The sequence below is a fragment of the Leishmania major genome, chromosome 32 (assembly GCF_000002725.2).
Source record: "Leishmania major strain Friedlin complete genome, chromosome 32".
NCBI classification, from domain to species: Eukaryota; Euglenozoa; class Kinetoplastea; order Trypanosomatida; family Trypanosomatidae; genus Leishmania; species Leishmania major.
Genome location: NC_007273.2, coordinates 16894 through 40301, shown reverse-complemented (window position 1 = coordinate 40301; position 23408 = coordinate 16894). Strand labels below are relative to the sequence as shown.

Genomic DNA, 23408 nt, shown 5'->3' with positions numbered 1-23408 from the left:
TGCAGACGAGGCAGTGGGTGCAACTCGTCAAGAAGCAGTACCGTACGTACATACACTCGACAAAAGAAAACCATCTATTCCAGCAGCAGAGACGGGCGTGTGGGCGCCGCGTTCCCTCCTTGCCCCTTCCCCCTCCCAAGGCCATTACCGCACCCTCTCTCTCTCTCTCTCTCAGCGGTCTTCTCTCTCGCCATCTCTAACCATCTGGCAAGCTTCTTATTCTCTTCCCTCTCGGGAGTGTGTGCATGCGCCTGTGTTCGTGCAACGCCCTTTCGATCGCCTGCCGTATTTGGTGACGTCACACATTGTGCGCAGCCAGTGGTGGCTTCTACTGGAGACTTAGGTCGGACGGGCCACACACAAGAGGAACAATGCGCAGGGAAGGTGGGGCATTTTCGCGGACATCGTCACCGCGGTCGACCACCTCGCCCATCAGCCCTGCCGACGACGAGGATGAGTACATGGGAAGTAGCACGTCCACCGCTGGGCCGCCACCCGAGTCCAACACCATGACCGGTCGCTTCACTCGACCGCAGTGGTCGCTGGCAACAGGGCGACACTATGCAAGCAGCGGGCACTCAGCCGCCAGCTCGTGCAGCACTCACACGCTGAAGGTGAACCAAACGGAGAGCTACCGGCCGGGTCCCGATGACAGCGGCACATACAGCGCGAACCTGCGTGACTCGCCCAGCCGCACCATGAGCAACACCAGCGTTTCGGTCTCCCCCATGGATAGCAGCAGCCCGCAGGAATGGGGCCGTTCCTTCCGCCTTTTCAACTCCTGTCGCTTCCTCACCAGCGCCTCAGGCTCACGGCAGCGTGACGGCAGCATTGGGCAGCTGTATCGCAGCACTTTCCTGCATGGTCGGCAGGGCCGCGGCAGCAGCATTGGCCCGGAGGCCGAAAGGCCACTCCTCGGCAGCTCCATGGTCCATCAACCACAGAACAGCTTCTTTGGAACCTTTAGCGGGCAAGGTGGACGCTATTCCTTCTGGCCCCCTGATGTGAACGCCAGCGGAGTACTGACGGCCGCCTCGCCGTACGTCGCATCCAATCCGTCCGCGCCTGTGTCGACAGCGAGTCCCCTATTAAGCTCTTCTCGCTTCCTCGGGACGGGGATCTCGCCTCGCGGGCTGGCGGACGGGCACGCTGTGCATCGTGTTGTCGCGTCGTGCGCAATGGGCTCGGTGGTGTGTACTGTCTCACCAGGTCAGAACGAACTGCCTTTGGCGATGAATGCCTTACGCACGCACATTGCGCTGCGCGGCAAGACGATCATTCAAGGCGATGCCGCGCACCCGCTGGACATTCGCAAGGGTCCCCTTATCGGCGCCGGCGGCTTCGCGAAGGTCTTCGCGGGTGTGGACACGATACGCGGAGAGCTTGTCGCCATCAAAGAGATCGACATCTCCCGCGTGGACGACGTGAAGGCGCTCAACGCGATCGAGGCGGAATTCGCCCTCCTCAAGTCGCTTCATCACCCCAACATTGTCAGCTACTCCCTCTTCGAGCACAGCAAGTCGCAGAAGGTCTGCCGCATTGCGATGGAGCTGCTTGCTGGTGACTCCACTCTCCACTTGCTGCAGAAGTTTGGACCACTGACGGAAGCGGTGCTGCGCATCGTGGCGCGGAGCGTCCTGCGCGCCATTCGCTTTATCCATAAGGAGGGCATTTTTCACCGAGACATCAAACCCGCGAATATCCTCGTCAGCCACCGCGGCGAGGTGAAGCTGTGCGACTTTGGCTGCAGCAAACGCGTGTCGGAGCTGAACAAAGCTGCCAGCTGCATCATTGGAACACCAGTGTACATGGCCCCGGAATTCATCAAGGGTGAGGCCAATCACAAGGCGGATATATGGTCGATGGCATGCGCGCTTTTCGAGCTGAGCACCGGGCTGCTGCCTTGGTACCACTCCGGCGTCAAGGACAATCTCCCTCTCATGTTCTACCTCACGACAACGTCGGAGTCTCCCATGGTGCTGCCCTCGCCAGAAGCCAAGAGCGAGTTCTCCGCGGAGTTCTTCAGCTTCATGGAACTGTGCTTCACACGCAACGTGGCTAATCGACCAGAAGCTGACGATTTGCTGAAGCATCCGTGGATCACGGGGTCGCGGCTCGCGCCGGTACCAAACCTGCCCAGCGCTGTCTTCTCTCTCCACCAGGAAAGTTCCGCCGTGCTTCGGGCCTTCGGCTCACCCGGGAAGTCTTCCACATTCTCCAGCCCGCGAGACTCGGCGGCGGACCGCGACGACATGAGCTTCAACGGCAGCGACGGCTTGCAGAAGTCCGTCTCCACCACCCCGACTCTCAACCCCGCGGAGGAGGAGATGGCGTGCCAGCAGGAGTTGGAAACCGTGGCGGCGGCGACGGCGCTGGAACTCTGCTCCCTGCTCGTGTGCTCACTGGAGATCCCCCCTCGTACCGCGCAGGAGACTGTGACAGGGGAAGTGGGCTCGGGGACCGGCGACACGAGTCCCTCGCTCACGCGCACCTTCTCGATCCACTCACCCGCCCTCAGTCATCGTGGCGGCGGTGTCAGCGCGAGCGTGGCCGAATTTCTATCCCCTGTGTATACCCCAGAGCATTCCATGGTGCACGAAAACTTTTACTACAGCCAAGTGCCACTTGGGGCGTCTGCAGGCAACTTTGTCTTGCCGCCCGGACTGGACTTGGATGGGGCACCGCCGCAGCAGCAGTACTTGCGCATCAACGAGGAAGGCAACCTTGATATGGTTCACCTCCCCGGTGACGAGATGGAGGACTCGGTGCACGGCAGGTCCGCCTTCGGCGACAGCGCCCACGGCTCCTTCCACGCTGGGCGTATTGTGTCCCCAGCGCGTAACAGCTCGTTCAGCAGAGGTGCCCTCAGCCCGCGCGTCGCGACGGGGCCGAACGCCATGGGCGTAGCCGACGGCCCTTTCTCCCCGCTTCTCGGCATCAGTGGCGTCTTCTCTCGCAGGGAGTCGCCGTCGCGCGCGGGCCCGTCAGCTCCGTCGTCCCCGCAGGGGATTCCCGCGCCGCCGCTGCTGTGCCGGCCCGGCCCGCCGACGACATTTGTAAGTCAGCCATGCAGCCACACCGGCTCTGCGCATACGTCGCACGTCTCTCCCACGTCCGCATCCAAGACCGGCAGCAACCTCGACGCCGTGACGCCTCGCACCCCGCGGTCTAACTCGCCCACTTCCACGCAGCGCAGTGAGAGCTTCCGCGGGTTGCCGGAAAAACTGAAGGCGCACGCTGATGGAAAACTGCACATGTCTTTCTCTGTCAACACCGCCCCAGGATGCGCCGTGAACGTGGAGCTGAACGTCGATGTGGCTGATGTGCAGTGCAAAGTGGTGGATAACCAGCCGAACTTTGTGGTGGCCTTCACGGATGACGTGCGAAGCCAAATCGCAAACAAGATTAAGGAGGTGGCTGAACACTCTTCGTCGGGCATGCCTGCCCAGACTGCAGGAGCTCATGCCTCGTCCCTGAGCCCGTCGTGCGGGATGGAAGCGCACCGGTCGGTCTCTGCAGGTGGCGGCCACTTTTACAACGCACCGTTATTCGCGTCCGCCTCGAAGGCCACGCCGCGTCCGCTTTCACACGTCTCCACCGGCAGCGCGCAGCGACTGGTGGCCGTCCCGCGCGAGTCGCTTGCCGGCTATTCGCCCTACTCTGGGGAGGAGGGCTCCGACATGGACTCCCACACGTCGTCGCCAATGGCAGCGGGCTGGAATGAACGCATGGACAAGTAGCAGCCGCCCCACGCGGTTCGTTTCTGCGAGCATATGGGCTCCCCGGGTAAGATCACGGTCCTTGGTGTGGCGATCAACCTGAGCCTACGTCCTTTGCGTGCCTTTTTGGTTTGTGTGTGCTTGATCTAGGATGCAGGGATACACGATTCGGAGGGCCCTCGTTGTACCATGAACGTACGGTCGCGCCTATAGTCGAGTTGTGCGGGCTCCACAGACGATTAAGTGCGCACCTGCTTCATTTTATCTGTTCTCAGCAGCTGCGTGTACGTAGTATGAGGGATAATGTGGCGACATGACTGCATGTTGTTTTTGGCCCTCTAGCACCTGACCAGGCAGACATCAAACGTACAAGCAGCCGCACACGCACACGGAGACACGCGTAGATGCATATGATCTCCTCCTCTTTTTCTGCGTGCTTTTATGTTTCACGGTTTCCTGGTCGCGTTTCATTGTCAAGTATGGGCACTAATAGTCCCCATGTATGCCCCCCTCCCCCCCCCCAGGCGAAAAGAACTGCTGTGATTGTCGTGCCTTGCCAGGCTTTGGATATGATTGTGTGTCTGTGTGCCAGAACTGCTGCGTTTTCCTCCTTTTCTCACTGGTATGCGAGACGGACGCTACAAACGCCCACCTCTGGATTGGAGGAAGCGCGACTGCGGTGGCTCGTTGGTTCCCTGATGCCTCCCTGTCTTTTCGCCGCCACGTTATCTTTCACTCGACGAACTTTGTCCCAATCGTTCCTTTTCCGTGCGTGTGTCGCTCATGTGTGCTGTTGCTGAGACACAGAAATATGTAGGCGAAGTGGAGGTTTTGGGTATTTGTGACGCGATGGTAACGAGGATATGTTCGACCAGACCACGAGGGATACGAATGTAAAAGAAAACGGAAAGAAGACAGGCAAAACACTGCCCAGCGCTGAAGAGTTGCCGTACATCGCATCGCAGACCAACGGCTCACTTCCCTGCTTAACTTTGCTGCACAGGGGCAGCTCGAGTACGCGCAATACGCCGGACACCGCAAGGACGCGCGCTGTGCGCCTTTTTTTTCACCATTTCTCGGATTTGCACGCCAACGTCGGGCATTTACTTTGTGTGCTTTTCTGTTCAACGCGTCCGTTTCGCTGCCATTACAGCACAAGTCCAGCTCCGCTCCACCCACGGCCCTGTCACACTCCCACCCGCCGCCTCACCGGTCGCCAGCTGGTGCCTCCCCCGCCCACCCCACCCCCTCTCGGGATGGCACCGGGCGCCCCCCGCACCACTAACCAGTCAGGGCCGGGCGGGTTACGTTCAAGACATCGTGACACGCTGCCGAATCATATGGATGGCACACGCGTGCTCACTGTCGCCGGTCGCCCCGACGCAATGCCCATCCAGGACCCGACCAACTATATCAGCAGCAATACGTCGCTCTGACCTCCAGCACGGCGCCGGCGCCTGCGACCTTGTCACCACACCACAGGTGGTTCGGCGCTTGGCCGGCGATAGGGCGGCCTCCCGGCCTCTCCAGAGAAAGAGGGCGGGGATACTGGGCCCGGTGATACCACGCATGGAGGTGTCCCTCATCATTTGGAGAGGGGCATCGTTCGCTGAAAGTGAGCGAAGCTTGGAGATATCAGACACCCTCTCGCGCTTGCAGGTTGCAGTCGATGCGCACACGACTGTCGTAGCATATGTTGTAGACCTTCATTTTCTCCTCATGTTTTCTCTTATGCTGACTTGCGTTTTTTCTACTGATGTCCCTCACAAACGATATGCGGGATGTGGTGGTCTTTCTTTACGTGTGTGTGTGTGTTGTCTTCTCCAGATGTTGTCCCTGTCCCGGCCACCATTCAGGCGCTCGCACTGAGGAATCGCGGTGACGCACCACGCTGCATTTTGCTTGTTTGATCTTTTCAATTGTGGAAATTTGTAGATGGAATGGAGTCGCTCGTGGCTGGTGCGTGTGCTGGGTTGTTCGTCGACCTTAGTCTCTACCCCATCGACACGGTAAAGACGCGCCTTCAGTCCAAGGAAGGTTTTTTGGCTGCTGGCGGCTTCAGTAATGTTTACAAGGGCTTGAGTGCTACGGCGGTGGGCTCTGTGCCTGGCGGGGCTGCGTTTTTCTTCGGCTACGACATAGCGAAGCGATCCTTCTTGTCACTTGCAGCACCCAGCGGCGCTGCAAGCCGGATAGAGGCCACTTCGATAACCATAACGCCGAGTGTAATGGCGTGCCAGGCCGCGGCTGCTGTGTGCGGGGAGTGCTTTGCGTGCTGTATCCGTGTACCGGTAGAGATGGTGAAGCAGCAGATGCAGGCTGGACATCACGCAACCATTACCTCCGTGTTGCGCAACGTCACCAACAACACGGCAACGCCGGTGGTTGTTCCACGAGACTCGGCCGCAGCTGTGCCGTCGCCGCCAATTCGTCTCTCCGGTATGCATCATCTTTTTCGAGGCATGCCGATCATGCTGATGCGCGAGCTGCCGTTCTCGGTCATTCAGATGTCCCTGTACGAATCTCTGAAGGCTGAAATGCACGCGTCCACGGACCATTCCTACGCCTCCCTCAGCCTTCCCTTTTGCGGTGCCTTCAGTGGCGGGTGCGCCGCCTTCCTCACAACCCCATTGGACGTTCTAAAGACGCGGATCATGTTGTTCCGCGGCGGGCCGGGGCAGGAGAACGTGAGCATCCGGTATGTACTGGATGAGCTGATTCGTGAGCCAGCCAGGCCCGGTGACAGGTTCGGCTACGCTCAGCGCTTCTTCCGCGGCGCCTCGACACGCGTGCTATGGATTTCGCTAGGCGGGAGCATTTTTTTCGGTACCTACGAGTTTGTCAAGTCCGGCTTCCAAAGCGTGCACACGCTATAGCAAGCAACGCAACCCTACATGCACGTACAGACTGTTGCCTTCTACGTTTCTCTCCAGAGCGTCCACTGCGTGTCTTACCCGCTTTTTTGTGGATGTGCTCTTTTTACGGAAAGGGGGTTGTTGTGCGGGGACACAGAGGGCACCAAGAAGGCGTGAAAGGGGAGAGTGAGGGCGCGGAGAGAGGGCGAGCTGCTGCAGAAGAGGAGCGACGGTATTGTCCTCGGCCTCACTACAGTCTGTCGTCTCCTCCGTCCGACCTTTCTTGCATCCTCGGTGAGTTACGTGGCGGACTGCGCTGACAACTCCGAGTTCTGCCGCTCCCTCGTATTTCTCGACACAGACACATACTTACTCCCCGTAATTACGGCAACCACATCAGTTAACCACCATCTCTGGCCTATCCTACTTCTAAGTATTTGCGATGTGCTTGTCAAGACACACACACATACACACATACACACACACACACACACACACACGCATACACACACACACACGCATACACACACACGCACACACACGCACACACAGTAACGGCTCCAGCCAGGGGAGATCGGCTTTGATAAATGAAGTCTGCGCGGCGTCACTGGGGCTTGCATCGGTGTGCTGATCACTTGCTCTTTTACCTCGTTGCCGCAATTCGCCAACGACGCGCGCTTCGCTGGCCACGCCATCCAGCTGCTGCACTGCTTCCGTTTTGATGACGCCTGTGGTGAGGCTCTTGACGCCTTTTTCGTGTGCTTTCGTGAAGCATCGGTGCCACCAGGACGCGAGCTGACTAGGGTCTTGCTCCACGACCCTGTTGGTGCTCCGCACCTCGACAAACACTTTGCAGCTATCTTTTCAGGGCTTGTCGGATCTGTCATCAGTGCGACGTCTCTGTTCCATTTGCAACGGTGCTGATTCGCGCACATGCACTGCAGCACCGACGCAGATGCTCTGCACTTCTTCCTGCCCCTCCTCTTTGCCACCGTTTTCCTCACACACCTTTCTTTCGCCACCTGTCAACACACCGGCCTATTTCTCCTCCCTCGCGCGACTTCAACTAACGCCACCACAACCACAACATCCGACAACAAACAAGCAAGCAGGAGAACAGGGGAGACGTAGCAGAAGAAGAGACCAGATCAGACAAAAGCGCCACGGACTCGATCCTTGTTCAGTGTGTGTGTGTGTGTGTGTGTGTGTGTGTGTGTCGGCTTGTGTGGGGGGCGTCTGGGGCTGCAAGTAAACGAACCACCGGACCAACCTCAGGGAAAAAAAAACATATGAAAGCAGGGAAGGACGCTATCTAGTATCAGGTGAACCAGAAAAGCGGCAACGGAAAAACAAGGATCCATTCTTCTGCTGACTTTCCTTGCACCGAACAGGGCAGCGGTGGCGTGCACGGAGCTGAACGCGCCAGGGCAGGCGAAGCGGGGGAGGGGCAAAGCGTGCGACTGCCAGACGTTCTCGTCTTTTCTGTTCTCTTGTGGGGTGGTTTGGGTGCGTTTCGGAGTGGTGCTGTGCGGAAGAAGCGGTGCGCCGCTACCCTTGCAGAAAAGACACTCGCCAAACCGTACATTCCCCCATTTTTGTCTTCAGGCTCGATCACAGCTTTGTATTCTTTGGCTTTCTCTTTTCCAGGCTCGTCTATCCTCCTTCGTCCCTGTCCGTGTCTGTGTTTTTATTATTATTATTATTTATCTTTTTTTTCCGTTGTGGTGAAGGAACAGGCTTATTGTGCGCGTGTGTGCGTCTTGGGGAGTGCTGGCGATTGAGCTTTCAGTGCGCTTTCGTTGCAAATCACAGCTTTCTTCATCGTGAGAATGCAGGATGGCCGACGGTCCACCTCGGTTCTTCACAAAGCCAGAGGAGTACGTGGGCGTTAATAACCACCGGCGAACGCTTTTCTTAGACATGGACGAGACTCTTGTTCACTGTTACTTTGAGAAACCGACGTTTTTTATCGATACCAATGAAGACTTCTTCCAATTCACGCTGGAGGACGACCCCAGTGTGACCTACTACGCGTTTAGACGACCTGGGTTGAACGAATTCCTTTACCAGTGCGCAGAGCACTACGATATGCGTATCTTCACTGCCGGCGAGGACCTGTATGCGCGGACGCTGCTTCGGTGGCTGCTGCCTGATAATCTTATTGACGAGTCTCGGTGGTACACCCGCGACGCGTGCGTAGGCGACGGCTACGGGCGCTTAATAAAAAACCTCAGCATGCTGGACGGTTTTCAATTTGAGGAGCGCGCCACCTTAATCCTGGACGACTCGGCACCTGATAATGTGTATCCGCATCAGAACGCGCTTGCCATTCCCCGCTTCGCGCCACAAACAGGTCATACAGATGAGGAGAACTATGGGCGAATGCAGGCGGATAGGGGCTTGGAAATGTTTGGCAGGATGCTATGCGGTGAGCATTTCACGCGGTGCGACGACGTTCGTGTACCCATAGCACGTTTTTATGCACTTATACGAACATACACGCGAAGCAGCACCGCCAAGTCAGAGATGTGACGGTAGCCGCACCGCCCACTCCTCTCTACGCTTTCCCTCACATGTCCGACGTGGTGGCGGTGCGGGGCGGCTCTATGTATATACAAGGATGGTTGCTGGTGTCTTTTTTTTTGTGCGGGTGTGTGAACGCGAGTGTGCGGAGTCGCACCTCTCCGTCGTAGCTCGTCATCTCTCTCTTTCTCTCGGTGCAGTGCTCGACCCTACACGTCCATCGCACCAAGGAGCGAATGGTGATGCCTTCTTCGTTGAGGTGATCTCACACACAACCGCACCCATGCACGCACCTCACACAACGCGGGTAAGGGCGTTCATCTGCACAGCCGTGTGCGAGGTGGAGCCCGCAAAAGGTGTACAATCCACAGGGCCGTGCGAAGTTGATCGCGAATCGTTTTTTTTTTTGTGGGTGAGTGTGCTTCTCTTTGGTTGGGGGGGGGTTGTTTTTAGTGTGCAGCAGTCTCTACAGTTTGTTGGCCTCACAATCTTTTTGTTTTTCTTTTCCCTGTGCCCCTCTCTACTCCTCCTCCTTCGTGATTCTTCCTTCCACCTCTACGGACTTCGTGTCTCACCACACAAGCTCTCTCTCTCTCACTCTCTGCATCTTTCTTTTTTCCTGAACGACAAAAAAAAAGTTCAACAAACACAGAGGAGTATCGCTCTTTCCCTATATTGGCCGGAAAACGAAACACACGCACACACGAACGGGGTGAAGGTGGGGGGACAACACCAAAGAGCCTCAGCAAGGACTGCCAAGGTAATACAATGTAAGCGGTGGGGCACAATATGCAAGCGAAGCACTGTCGCCGTTGGGTGTCACAGGGAAATGTAGTCTTGCGCGCTCTCCTAGAATCCAGTCAAGTAAACAGCTGGGCTCTTTGTGCTGTGGGTTTTTCACATCTCGACCTTTGTTTCTGCTCTCTTCTGCTCATCTATGCGCTCGACTCTTTGCTGAATGTGCAAGATGAAGCATGGGCGCGGGGAAGCGAAAACAGCGACGAGGGGTATTGTGTGACTGCCTGCTCATCATGGTTGCTACAGGTCGTTTCTCTCTCCCGTGGACACCTCCTCTTCTCTCTCTTTTGTTTCGCTCATCTTGGGCTCTGCTCTCCACCGGCTACTCCTGTTGCTACGTTTCCTCCACGGTCGCCCTAACGATGGGGAACTTTCCAGGGCCTTTTCTTAACCCAAGCACTGTCACCGCAGACCTCGCGACACCACCCTTACCATGAGAATATGCGCTGCTCTGAAAGCACCGGCCAGTAACTCTAACGTCAGCTCGCTTTCCCCGTTGTTTTCTTTCGATTCGATCCTTGCACCGGCCACTCTCGTGCAAGTGTGACTGCCTCCGTACGCGCTTCTGACACTGCTGGGAGCTCTTGTCTCACATCTCTCTTTTCCCATTCTGTTTTCTCAGAGAGGACGATCGTGTGTGTGCGAGGTTTTTTCTCGCGTTGGTGACGTGTCATGCGGATGGCGGCATCCCATCACGCCAGAAAAGAGAAGTGCGGTGAAGGAGCCCACGTCTCCCACCACAACAGCGGCTGAATGGCAATCGCGTTTGTAATTTGGATGGAGAAGCAAGAGGGGATGCAACTTTCCCACTAACGCCACCTCATCCTTCTAGACACCTGCGCTGCTCTGTAAAGTGAAGCAGACCGCACATGCCTGTAACGACGTGAGGGCGACTGCAACTTTTCGGCTCAGCTTAACCACAGGGTCATCTACGGTCGATACGCCTTGCTTTACTTTATCCTTGGCGCTGATAGTGTTCTTCGCCAGAACGCTGTTGTCGGCTGCGAAGCCCATCAAGAGAACGAGGTGACCATCACGGGACTCATTCAAGCGGCCATCGATTGCTTTGACATGTACTTTTGAAAGCGCTTGCGAGCTGGACGTCATGTACGACTCCGAGAAGGCGTACTTCGTTGTCGAGGAAAAGTTCACTAATGATCTGGCTGAGGAGATCAACGAGCACAATGTGCCGGAACGGATTTTTGTGTGATGGGCTCCGAAAATATCGTCCCGCTGTTTTAACCGAAGAGGCTTAGACAACTACTGCTTCGTTGTTCTATTCCTATCTGAGTACTTGGTGTGCTGGCACACGTGCGTGTATACACGTGTGACCCTGTGCCTCTCCATGGCGCAGTAGATGTGTACTGCTGCCCCTCCTCTTGTTTCCCTTTGACTGCGTTATGGATGCGGCGCGTAGGCGTTGTGCGTGTCTCTAGCTACGTAACTCCAGCCCCGCCGGAGGCAGAAAGTCACAAAAATTGCACGCTACCAAAGAATGCGGTGCTGTACCGTAGAGCTGCCTTTCGCACCACCATCTTCTGCCGTGTCTGTTGTTGAGATTCCTATTAGCAAAAAAGAGCGGGATTGCGATGAGATAATTTATTCTGCTTTGTGGAGGCCGCCTCTTGGCAAGAAAGACGAGGTGGGTCGCACGCGTCGCTTTACGTGTGGTTACGCGCCGCGCAACCGCCCTTCTCAGCGAGGAGCTTTTATCACTGAATCGCCCTTTCGCCTTCTTTATCCTGCCTTCAAGTACACACAGCAGCAGCAGCAGCATACGTAAAGTACAATAATCTATCTCCTCGGCCTCGTTTATCGGCGCATCCTCCTTTGAAAACCCTCCCCTTGCCGACGCTGTTGCGGTCTTGTGCTAGACGGCCACGCGCCCGCCTGCTTCCGTGCGGCTTAGCCGTCTCTCTTTCCCTCTCAGCCGCGCATCGGCTGCTGCGGCGAGCAAGAAAGGGTACTTGAATGCGGTTCGTGTCGACACAATCGTTGCAGGCTTGTGTTCAATCTCTGTTCGTCGGTCGAGACCGAGTCACTACCACGACGGCCGCAGAGGACGTTGCGCTTTCACACATCCGCCACGCCCAGGTAATGTACCTGCACAACAGTCTCCACTCCTCTGCTCTCTCCGCTTACACGATTCATTCAAGCCGAAATGGGAGGCAGCTCCGACACCATCGGCGTGCGGACGAAGCACGACCGTGAGGAGGAGGAGCGTGACAGGAAGCTGATGGAGCGGATCATGAAGGAGAACCAGAACCCGTTTCAGGCGCTCGTGGACCCCCTCCTGGAACAGGCTTCCTACATGTACAACACCTACCTGTATGCCTCCGGCGTGATGTTTCTCACGCTTGCATTTTGGGGGGCGTACCCGTCGTTTGTGCGATTCCGCCACGCACACATCTTCCGCTATCGCCGAAGGCAACTCTCCTTCCGTCGCGGCCTCTTCGCGACCGAGCACATGCCAAAGTGGAACAAGAATCGTCTTCAGCGCATTGTTGTTCCCCCTCTCCCAACATTCGACCTGGTGGCTGTGGATTCCGCGGCCGCATCTCCAGTGCACCCGACATTGTTTTCGTGTTCTGCTGCTACTGGAAACGTTTCTGTGGTCGCGGCAGCGGACACGACCGTTACGACGGGCGCCGCGAGCAACTTGGACAGGCGTTTTGATGTGATGGAGCTATCTGCCACACGCACTTCGCACGGCAGCTTTGGTGCCGGTGACACGGAGAAGAGTGAGCGCGCGCTCATTCGTGAACTGCAGCGCATCAACCGAGACTTCTTCGGTCCACAGTCGCAGCTTTTTTACCGGGCCATACCAGAACATGCTGCGACGGGCGATCTGCGCCAGCGCCTCAAGGCAGCAGTGGCGACTGCCAAGGCTGTAGTAGTCCTGGTGGAGAACCACAGCACCGTTCGCAGTATCCCGGAAGGGTGGGAGGTGTGGTGGGTGTCGGAGCCCGAGGCACGACGTCGCCGGTTCTGCAAGTTCTGGCTTGGTGGTCTGTTGTGCGCGCGCGCATTTCAAGACCTGATGGACATGCCGGATATGCCGGACTTCATCAACTAACGGTTTTCTCGATAGTGTTCTTTCATCCTCATCGATTCGCTGCTACGCCTCTGTGTAAGTGTGGTCTTTGAATTGAGTCAGAGATGGGTTGTAACGGTGAGGTGAGGTGATGGATGGGCAACGGAAAAGCGTATGGGCGTCGCATCCGCAGGGCACACCCCTTCTCCGACGAAGCGTGTGTGAAGACGAAGCAACGCGACGAAGCGCAGCTCCCCCTCCCTCTCCACTCTTCCAGGGACTCGATTTCTCAGAAGCGCGTATACCGGGTCGTGCCCATGCAGGGAGAGGGAACACCGTTGAAAGAAACTAAGAACGACCCAGAGCAGCTTTGTGCTCGAAACACCGCCGTTCAAGTCAAAGAGAAAGCCGATGCGCATGTGCGGAACGCCAAGAGGCAACGACTTGACAATCCTCGCCACCAGTCACTCGCACTTGACTGAACACAACCCTCCCCACAGGCAGAGAGGGTAGCAGGGAGCACCCATCTGGTGACCTGGTGGAAAACCCTCAATGTACGAAACCGCTTGGACAGCCGTATACAACACTGCTAAAGGGGTTCGCGACGCCCCATCCAATGCGACATCGGTGCCATACAGAGACATTGACAAAGTACAGCTTGTCGTCACTGCAGGTTCTGCTCTTTCTCGACCTCGTCTATTCCGTCCGTTCTCGCTGCCTGCCACCTCCGTTTACCGCTCTCCACCTTTCTCTATCGCGGAATTCACTCAGACGCTTGTGTGCATCTTTCCATGACGTCTTGACGTGTGAGACTCTTCGCTACGCCCCTTTTTGGCGTACCACGCATGCGGATGTGCGCCGTTTTCAAACTTCTCTTTTTTCGGCACCTATCTGCTTCCCCCCCCCCACAAATGACGGGGGAGGGAAGGAGGGGCACCTCAATGCGTGATGCTGCAGGGCCCACGACTCTATTCTGCGGCAAAGCCGAGCCGCCCCGACCCCCTCATTCCTTGCCCAGTGCCGAACCACCTGTGGTGTGGTGACAAGGTCGCAGGCGCCGGCGCCGTGCTGGAGGTGAGAGCGATGTATCGCTGCTGATATAGTTGGTCGGGTCCTGGATGGGCATTGCGTCGGGGCGACCGGCGACAGTGAGCACGCGTGTGCCATCCATATGATTCGGCAGCGTGTCACGATGTCTTGAACGTAACCCGCCCGGCCCTGACTGGTTAGCGGTGCGGGGGGCGCCCGGTGCCATCCCGAGAGGGGGTGGGGTGGGCGGGGGAGGCACCAGCTGGCGACCGGCGAGGCGGCGGGTGGGTGGGGTAGAGCTTGAGGACGGATGGCCGAGCTCTGCTGGCTGCGTCGGGGCCTCGCTGCACCGCGTGCCTGCCGCTTCTTCGCGCGACGCGGTGGGACTGTGACAGGGCCGTGGGTGGAGCGGAGCTGGACTTGTGCTGTAATGACAGCGAAGCGGACGCGTTGAACAGCAAAACACCCTCTGGGTCTTGGGGCTCTTTTGCAGCTTTCAAAAGCAAATCGAAGAAGAGAAGGGAGTGACGTATAGAGCGCCACGGTGCATATGCGCCGTTCTCTGATTTTTTCCGCCTCGCTTTCACGTGCTCATGTCGCCCTCGACGCGCGCGCTCCTTTCTTCTGCAGCCGCCCTCCTCGTTGTTTCTTCGAAGAGCGCCACGGACGCTGGAAGTGATTGCCTTGCTGCTAATGGCTGGATTGTGGAAGGAGGTGATGCTGCTTTTTTTTGCAGTGAGTCGCTCGGATGGTTAGAGAGAAGAGTGTTGATGGGTACAGATGCAGCGGAGGCCTGGCTCAAGGGGCCCCGCGTCTCAACCTTCCCTGTGCTCGCGCCTTCTCTTTTCCATTTTCGTTCCACGAAGTCTGCGTATCACCGTGCGGTCTTGTGTGAGTGCCTACGTGTATTGAGGGTGTATCAATGTTTTTTTTTTTTACACCTCTTTCCATGAACTTGGAACGCTCGCCATGTTCCCGATCCTCGTCAACCGACCACTTTCGTCCTTAGCGACTAGCTTTTCTCTTGTCCTCTCCTCTCCTGTTGCTTTCCTCTCATCCCCCCACCGTAACACAATCTTTTCTCTCTCGTCTCCCCTACACCTCAGCTCTGTCTTTTTCGCTAGCTTGCGCCTCTGTGTGTGCGTGTGTGCTAGGTAGTTGCACCTCAACCTTCTTTTGGGTTTTGCTTGACTCTTCCTGAAGTAGGGGCGACTGCACGGCTGCACGCACACGCACACGAATACTGCGATGTCTCGCAATCCATCGAACTCCGACGCTGCGCATGCGTTCTGGAGCACACAGCCCGTACCGCAGACGGAAGATGAGACGGAGAAAATTGTGTTCGCTGGTCCGATGGACGAGCCAAAGACGGTAGCCGATATTCCTGAGGAGCCGTACCCGATCGCCAGCACATTTGAGTGGTGGACGCCGAACATGGAGGCGGCCGACGACATTCACGCAATTTACGAGCTTCTTCGGGATAACTACGTCGAAGACGACGACAGCATGTTTCGTTTCAACTACTCCGAGGAGTTTCTTCAGTGGGCACTATGCCCACCGAACTACATCCCGGACTGGCACGTTGCAGTTCGCCGAAAGGCGGATAAGAAGCTGCTGGCCTTCATTGCCGGCGTTCCCGTGACGTTGCGCATGGGCACTCCCAAGTACATGAAGGTGAAAGCACAGGAAAAGGGCGAAGGGGAGGAGGCGGCCAAGTATGATGAACCCCGTCACATCTGCGAAATCAACTTTCTCTGTGTCCACAAGCAACTCCGGGAGAAGCGGCTTGCCCCGATTTTGATCAAAGAGGCGACGCGCCGCGTGAACCGCACCAACGTGTGGCAGGCGGTGTACACGGCTGGGGTGCTGCTACCCACTCCGTATGCATCAGGGCAGTACTTCCACCGCAGCCTGAACCCCGAGAAGCTTGTGGAGATCCGCTTCAGCGGCATTCCAGCACAGTACCAAAAGTTTCAGAACCCAATGGCGATGCTGAAGCGCAACTACCAGCTGCCAAGCGCGCCGAAGAACTCTGGTCTTCGTGAAATGAAGCCGTCTGACGTTCCGCAGGTGCGGCGGATTCTCATGAACTACCTGGACAGCTTCGATGTAGGTCCCGTCTTTAGCGATGCCGAGATCAGCCACTACCTCCTTCCACGCGACGGTGTGGTCTTCACCTACGTGGTGGAAAACGACAAGAAGGTGACCGACTTCTTTTCCTTCTATCGAATTCCGTCGACTGTGATTGGGAACAGCAATTACAACCTTCTGAACGCAGCTTACGTTCACTACTATGCCGCGACGAGTATACCTTTGCATCAACTCATTCTCGACCTTTTGATCGTGGCGCATTCACGCGGCTTCGACGTGTGCAATATGGTAGAGATCCTCGACAACCGGTCTTTCGTTGAGCAGCTCAAGTTTGGCGCCGGCGACGGTCATCTTCGATATTACTTCTACAACTGGGCGTATCCAAAGATCAAGCCTTCTCAGGTTGCCTTGGTGATGCTGTAGTTTACGCACCGCCCCACCTTTCCGTCTTTCGCCTCCCTTCGCATTCATACTTCCCCCCCCCCTTGTAGGTGCGGGCGAAAGGGAAAGAGCAGCTCGGGAGCGGAGAGAGAAGAAAGTTGGCGTAGAGAGTGTAATGAACAAGTTTTCGTTGAGGTTAAACGTGTCACAAAGAGACTAGCGTATTCAGCAACGAGTACATCGACCACTCCTCTTTAGAAAGCTCATCGATCAGGCTCCGTCAGCTGCACATGCAGCCATAGCGGCACCGACTTTCCATTAGCCCGCCGCCTTTTCTCTTTGTGCGAAACGTGAGGGAAGCTGGGGGAGACTGGGGGACGGAAGAAAACAAGGTTGACCAGGCGTCGCTCTGCCTTTCCACCTGCTTTTCTTCGGTCTTCATTGACTTTGAGCCCCACGCGGACTGTGCATCCTGCAACTGGCCACATCTGGGGAGATGGAGATGGGCAGAGGGTGAGAAGGAGGCACTATGCGGCGGGCCACGTGACCCCGCTGCCTCTGTTCCGCACATTCAGCGCGTCGATGTCTTTTTTTTTTCTCTCCGTGCATTGTTTCATGCGCTCCTCTCTTCGTCACCTTGTGCCCCTCATCTTCGTGTGCATTTCGTCTCCCTTCCTCTCGTTCTTCTCTTGCCATCGGCTGCTGCCGCCTGCACTCTGTGCTGGTCCATGGGCTTTTGCGAGAGTCATTCCTACACCCACACATTCGCCTGCCCACGACCGTATCGGCCGAAAGTGTGCTCACTAGGATAAACGTGCACGGCTTCGTAGTGCTGAGCTGTTCACCACGCCGGACAAAAAAACGAGAAGCGTACTGCGGACCGCAGTACTCCTTCTCGCCCACCCTCAGCAACGAGTGTTTGTGGGAGCGCTGCCATTGACGGAGCAGCGGCAGCTGCGTCGCAATCATGGTTGTTGAACGCGATCGGTCAAACGAACTCTATGACCTCTTTTCGCGGCAGAGGCGGAGCCGACCGCCGCCGAGCACTGGTGCGGTGGTGTCCACTGGTTTGCACAGCAGTAACGACGTGCAAGCATTCAACCGCTTTGCCAAAGAGTTCGCTAACAACATTGCCACCGTCTCGGAGTACATTATGCGTTTGACGCAGCTGGCAAACTGTCAGAGCGTCTTCGATGACCAGACGGCTGAGCTGAGTGAGTTGACGCAGATGGTGAAGAGCTCGCTGCAGCGCCTCCACAACGATGCAGCAACGCTGGAGGAGCTGAAGCGGCGAGCCGTTGAGTCACAAAAAGGGAGCATTCAGGCCAAAGGCGACGCTCGTGGTATGTTTGGCAGCTCATGCAATCACCTCCGCACGTCTGAGAAGCACAGCGACACCGTTGTTGAGACGCTGCGCAGCCGGCTGGCTCGCACGGGCCAGCAGTTCCGCACCACTCTTCAGCATCAATCCAAAAGCCTCAAGAATACAGCAAACCGGCGTCACATGTTCACCACAGCGGATCGGCCGCAAACGTTCGAGAGTGCGCTTTTTCAGGACCAGGAGCAGCATCAGCAGCAGCAACTGCTGCTCTCCGGAATGGGCAACACGCAGTACTACCAGCAGCGAGCGGACGCCGTGCTGGAGATCGAGGCAGCTGTGCAAGAAGTTGGTGAACTCTTCAACGATTTCACGCGTCTTGTTCAGGAGCAGGAGGAGGTTGTGCTTCGTATTGACACGGATGTGGACACCGCTGTGCGTCACGTCAACGCCGGAAGCAATGAGCTGATGCGATACTTGACGAACCTGAGCTCCAACCGCGGGCTCATTCTGAAGGTGTTTGCAATGCTATTCTTCTTCCTCATGCTTTTTGGTAGCCTCGTGGTGCGCTAACTGGCAGGGCGGTGACGAGTATGTATGTGTATCTTCATTGTCGTCGCACGTAATGGTGATGAAGCCGATAATGAGAGAGAGAGAGAGGAGCGCTCATCTTATTCGCCATTGACCACACACAAACTTGTTGGATGGCGTGCCGCAACGAGTGCGTGGGCTGATAGGTGGTGGAAACGAGTTGCATTTTTGCATTCCTTTTTTGAGAAACCGCTCTGTGCGTCCCATGATGGGACTTTTGGGGGTTCTCAGGGTTTTTTTGTTGTGTGTCGCCTTCCTCCTGCTCTCCCCGGGCAGGGCTGATGCACGGGATTCTCGGTCGCAATCCCTTAGTGTGTGTTTGCATTCATTTTCATCTCCTTCGTTGCCATGCATTCAGTGTGCTCGTGCATGTACTGACACCAGGCTCTGTTCTCTTGTTGGTTGCTGATGGTTCTCAAGATGCAACCCTGGCAGGACCAAGGGGCCTGCTCCCCCGCCCCCTCGCCCCGCTTACGGCGTTCCGTTGTCCCCCCCCCCTTCCCAGGAGAGTGAAATCGTGAAGAAGGCAAAAAAAGTTTGATGCATGTCGCAGGAGGCATCTGTGCTTTCCCAAATGCTTGTCTAGGTGCAAACAAGGTTCTCCTGCGACACACGCATCAGGACGCCACCATGACCGTGGCGACAATAGTTTTTCGGCGCCCCTGCCTCGAATTCTCGTCGTCACCGGTCCTCTCACTTTCTTTGCGGCCCTCCTTATTATCGTTCTTTTTTTTTTGGCTTGCCTCGGCTGCTTAGCACGTGCAGCAGCACATCCCCCACCTTCCTGTCGCTTTATTTTGGAGGCGGTCACAGGTGCTTTTTTATGATGACCCATCCAAAGCTGCTTCCAAGTCAGGAGTTGGTGCTCCACCAGGTTAGCGTTGACAGTTTCTCGCCCGCCACAGCATCAGTGTTGAAGTTTCCCGCATCGCCGCTGCTACCGCGCTCCCCGTTTTCGAATACGTGCGCAGGCAAAACGTCCGAAACAACAGTGCCGTGCTCGCCGCTGAACGACTCCAGCACCATCGCAGCGTCATCCATCGTCCGCCCTCAAATACGCCAGCGCGATGAGTGGGAGTCGTCACTGGTTGACGTGGACGCCTTCGTGCTAGGTCCCGACTGCCTCTACACATCGAGCTTTGACCGTCGCGAACCGGTGTCGGTCCGCTACATCGCAGACAAGCTTGATCGCGCGTGGCTGTCCCGGCGTCCAGTTTTAGCTATTCGCAGGGACGATGGCGCTGTGTCTGCTGTTCGGGGTAAAACCGGCGGTGCTGGTAGCCACATGCCAATTCTGTCGAACCTGAGCACGTCTGTGCTCGAGGACACCTTCACAGCACTGGAGCTGGCTGCCCACGGGCACTCTGAGCTCCCGCTGGAGCGTCTTTTGCTTTACGCGCGACCTTTTCTAGGCGAAAAGGATGTCGGCGAGGAGGTCCTGGAGGAACTGACTGCCTACTGGCTACTGCGTCGCAGCGGGACAGGGGGACTGCTACCAGGCATTCCGGACCTGCGTGTCACCATACGCGAGGACAACGAGCTGACACTTTGCCACCCGGCAGTGTTGAGGGACTGCCCTTTGCCGTTTAAACAGCGGGATTGGTATGTCCCCGTGGTGGAACGTCGCCGACCCGCCCCCGTAGGTGACGCCCCCTCCGCCAAGCGACCTCGGGCAGAGGCATTGCCAGGAAGTTCGAGCACCAGATCGCTTGTTGCGCAGCTTCAGGCCTGTGAAGCATACGCGGTGAAGGCGGTGTGCCTGAGTCGGGCGATGCTTCGCCGCGAGGAAACGCGTCAGGCGCACACGCAGATGACCGTTTATGAGCTAGCATCGTTGCGTAGCATCGTAGAGGAGGCGAGGGATGACAGTGACGTGGTGGGGGCATCGCTGCCCGCATCGGCGCTGTCGCGCTGCCTGGTGGCGTTTTTGCCACCCACCGATAGGGACGCATGGCTTGACCCGCAGACACAGTAGCCAAAGCAACGCTCAGATGGTGCGTGGTGCACGGCTGTGTTGATGTGGGGACTGACAAGAAGGGGAACACAATGGATCTGGCATCACCCGTCACGTTCTCCATCTTTCTTGGTATCTGCACCACCGCACAGGCGCGTCACTTTACAAAGGGGCAGGAGAACAAGGTAAAATTTCAGTGATAGCACCCGCAGTGTTGTGCTGCGGAGTGCGTTGCAGGCTGCAACAACTGATGCTTTAGTGCCGCCACAAGGGCCGCTAACACTTCTCAGCAGACCACCGTTTCAGAGAGTGACGGCTAAAAGATGATGGGGGGGGGAAGAAAACCCGACAGCCACAATTCAAAAACATCTTGAGGGGAAGATGTCCGTGTTCATGCCTTGCTGTCACTGCACCTTTTTACCATGTCTCAGGACGGCGATTTCCGTGCATGCTGTCGGTGTTCTGCTGCCTTCTTCTTCTACCGCTCTCCCACACTATGCGATGACCTTTCACCCCTCCCCCCTTTCGGCTCTCGCGCTTCCCCCTGAACGTACCCCGGACCTGCACTTCTCCCTTGAGTCTCTCGCGTCTCCTCTGCTCTCACCGGGCGTTTCCCGCTGTTTAGCTTATACTGCCACTCGCTTTTTTCGTTGTTGTCTTGCTAATTGTGAACACGAGAGAGTCCGGCGCAGTCGAACATGCGTACCCAGACGTTTCCTCAGCAACCTCGTGCACCAGGAATGCTGCCGCACCTATCGAATGGCGCTGCTGCCCCCGCTGCGCCGCAGGTGCCAGCTGTTCAAGAGCACACGGATGTCGTTCACGACACGCAGTTCGACTACTATGGTTTGCAGCTCGCCACTGCCAGCTCCGATAGAACGATTGGCATTCACGTCGCCCGGGCGGGTGCCCCGTTGAACCGCGTGGCAACTCTTACCGGCCATGAGGGCCCTGTGTGGATGGTCAGCTGGGCGCACCCGCGCTTCGGCAACCTTCTCGCCTCCGCCTCATACGATCAGAAGGCGATAATCTGGAAAGAGATCCGCCAGGGTGCACCCAAGTGGACTCCTGTACATGTCATCGACATCCACCACGGCAGCGTAAACGCGGTGCAGTGGGCGCCGGAGGAGTACGGACCGGTTGTTGCCACTGCCAGCAGTGACGGCACCGTTGCCATCACCGCATACCGTGACGGCTGCTGGCAGCCGAGCGTGAAGCTAAGCAACAATAGCAACCAAATCGCGCACGCAATGGGGGCAACGAGCGTAACGTTTGCACCTTTCAAGTCGGAGCTGGCAGACCACGTAGTGGTTGCATCTGGCGGCTGCGACGGCCACGTGCGCCTGTGGGTGTCTGCGAGCTCCCCAGAGCGTGGCTTGGGGTTTGAACTGCATCAGGTGATCGAAGCGCACGCGGACTGGGTTCGCGATGTTGCATTCTGTCCTACATCCCCAGCATCCCGCTTCGTCATCCTTGCCTCGTGCGGGCAGGATAAGACGGTTGTCATGTACCGGAAGCCCTGGGATCAGCTGTGCGCGGAGACTAGCGAGGGTGTCTCGCAGGCCACAGAATGGGAGCGGAGTGTCATCGAGTTTGCAGAGCCGGTCTGGAGGCTTTCCTGGGCCCCCTCGGGTGAGATGCTTGTCGTGACAAACGCAAAGTCGGAGGTGTTTGTGCTTCGCGAAGGTGTTGACTTCACCGAACCGTGGATTAAGCTTCCTTTGAAGGACTTCCAGCAGTAGAGCAGTGCAACGACACACCTGCTGCTAGGGTCACTCACCTTTTCTCCTGTTCTCCCCTTTTTCTCCTTCGCCTATTGGAGCTGTCGTGGCTTGCCAGCTCAACGACAGCAACAAGGATTGCCCACAAGTGTAGATTATCGGGAGGGCATGCCGAGGCGATAAAGGACGGATCACTCTGTTCTGTGGTTCATTTTCGTTGAGTAGTGGTTGCGGTTGTGGCGGCTTCAGCGCTCCCTGCGCGCCCCGATTCCCGCCTTCTCTCCTGATTGTTCTCTTCGGCGTGCACTTGCTTTGCGTATCGTTGGTTTCCATCTCTATAGGTACAGGGCTGTTTGGCGGTGTGGAACGACTAGAGACGATGGGCCTTTGTTCGGTGTCGCGTCTGTGTGCGCGTGCGGGCCTGTGTGAGTGGAAGGGGTGCGCTTGGCTGCGCGCATGCGTGTCCTTTCATCGTGGATAACGTTTTTTTGTTTGTCATTCATCTCTCAGCGTGCAAGAGGAAGAAATGAAGCTGATCTGTGCTACCGCATTCCACACGCGCACGCACCGTCATTGAGGGGAGGAGAGGAAAAAAAAACGCTGACGCGCTGTCGCGTGCTGTTTGAGTCAGCAGCCTTGGTGATAGCGGAGCGGGCATCTACGCTCACAGGGGCTGTGGCACCTCTACCTCGTGGTCGGGGGCTACTTGATCATACCGGACTTCTTCCCGCGTTCCCTGTATCTTCCCAGAGAATGAAGGTGCTGCTCAACAGCTGCGCTAAATTCTTGTGGAGATTGTGGTCACACGGGCCGAAAGATATCACTGCATCTACTCTCGTCTTCAGGACGGGATGAGGGAGAGAGAAAGAGAGGGAAATGAGGGCCCAGGCACTCGATTTTTGACAACTTCTTCTCGTAAAAGGGTCGGCAGCTTTGCCCCGTCACTCCTCTTCGAGTTTAGCATGTTTCTCTCTCTCTTTCCCTTTCTCGCCTCCCGTACACATTTCATTGTATGCTCGATTCACGCGTTTTGGCTGCAGTGCCGTCATGCTACACGTGTTCCAGGAAGAGCCGCAGTCCCGTGCCCGCAGCCACAGGCAGCAGTGTGGCGCGCTGAGAGGATGAGGAGGTCAAGCCACCGTGTTCTCTTCCCCGATCCCCTTCCGATTTGTGCAGCACACATTTTGAGCTCTTACTGTTTCGGGTCCCTTCACTGCGTTCCCCGCCGCTTTTTCAGAGAGTCGTAGAAGAAGAAGAAAAGGTGGCAGGATGGAAATGTTTTACGCTGGCGAGTGAGTCAACGTACTCTTCACCATTCCCATGACCCGCTTCGCCATCCATTCTCTGTCTTCGCCTTCTATCTTATCGCTCTTCTCACATCAGCTCTCGACGAA

At 56.9% G+C, this 23408-nt stretch overlaps 8 protein-coding genes across 8 annotated transcripts; all 8 read left to right on the top strand.

Moving 5' to 3' along the window:
- Positions 1 to 509: 509 nt before the first annotated feature.
- MRK1 (putative protein kinase) lies at positions 510 to 3740 on the top strand (the record flags this gene model as incomplete). The annotated part of the gene is made up of 1 exon (XM_001685272.1): positions 510 to 3740. One exon carries the CDS (start codon positions 510 to 512, stop codon positions 3738 to 3740), a length of 3231 nt encoding a protein of 1076 aa, XP_001685324.1.
- Positions 3741 to 5659: 1919 nt separating this feature from the next.
- LMJF_32_0110 (putative mitochondrial carrier protein) lies at positions 5660 to 6595 on the top strand (the record flags this gene model as incomplete). The annotated part of the gene is made up of 1 exon (XM_001685271.1): positions 5660 to 6595. One exon carries the CDS (start codon positions 5660 to 5662, stop codon positions 6593 to 6595), a length of 936 nt encoding a protein of 311 aa, XP_001685323.1.
- Positions 6596 to 8410: 1815 nt separating this feature from the next.
- On the top strand, positions 8411 to 9106 carry LMJF_32_0100 (conserved hypothetical protein; the record flags this gene model as incomplete). Its single annotated transcript, XM_001685270.1, has 1 exon — positions 8411 to 9106. The coding sequence occupies one exon, from the start codon at positions 8411 to 8413 to the stop codon at positions 9104 to 9106; it is 696 nt and encodes a 231-aa protein (XP_001685322.1).
- Positions 9107 to 12056: 2950 nt separating this feature from the next.
- LMJF_32_0090 (conserved hypothetical protein) lies at positions 12057 to 12971 on the top strand (the record flags this gene model as incomplete). The annotated part of the gene is made up of 1 exon (XM_001685269.1): positions 12057 to 12971. The coding sequence occupies one exon, from the start codon at positions 12057 to 12059 to the stop codon at positions 12969 to 12971; it is 915 nt and encodes a 304-aa protein (XP_001685321.1).
- Positions 12972 to 15206: 2235 nt separating this feature from the next.
- NMT (putative N-myristoyl transferase) lies at positions 15207 to 16472 on the top strand (the record flags this gene model as incomplete). The annotated part of the gene is made up of 1 exon (XM_001685268.1): positions 15207 to 16472. The coding sequence occupies one exon, from the start codon at positions 15207 to 15209 to the stop codon at positions 16470 to 16472; it is 1266 nt and encodes a 421-aa protein (XP_001685320.1).
- Positions 16473 to 17583: 1111 nt separating this feature from the next.
- LMJF_32_0070 (Qa-SNARE protein) lies at positions 17584 to 18321 on the top strand (the record flags this gene model as incomplete). Its single annotated transcript, XM_001685267.1, has 1 exon — positions 17584 to 18321. The coding sequence occupies one exon, from the start codon at positions 17584 to 17586 to the stop codon at positions 18319 to 18321; it is 738 nt and encodes a 245-aa protein (XP_001685319.1).
- Positions 18322 to 19162: 841 nt separating this feature from the next.
- Positions 19163 to 20314, top strand: LMJF_32_0060 (conserved hypothetical protein; the record flags this gene model as incomplete). Its single annotated transcript, XM_001685266.1, has 1 exon — positions 19163 to 20314. The coding sequence occupies one exon, from the start codon at positions 19163 to 19165 to the stop codon at positions 20312 to 20314; it is 1152 nt and encodes a 383-aa protein (XP_001685318.1).
- Positions 20315 to 21033: 719 nt separating this feature from the next.
- Positions 21034 to 22035, top strand: LMJF_32_0050 (putative protein transport protein Sec13; the record flags this gene model as incomplete). The annotated part of the gene is made up of 1 exon (XM_001685265.1): positions 21034 to 22035. One exon carries the CDS (start codon positions 21034 to 21036, stop codon positions 22033 to 22035), a length of 1002 nt encoding a protein of 333 aa, XP_001685317.1.
- Between the last annotated feature and the right edge of the window lie 1373 nt (positions 22036 to 23408).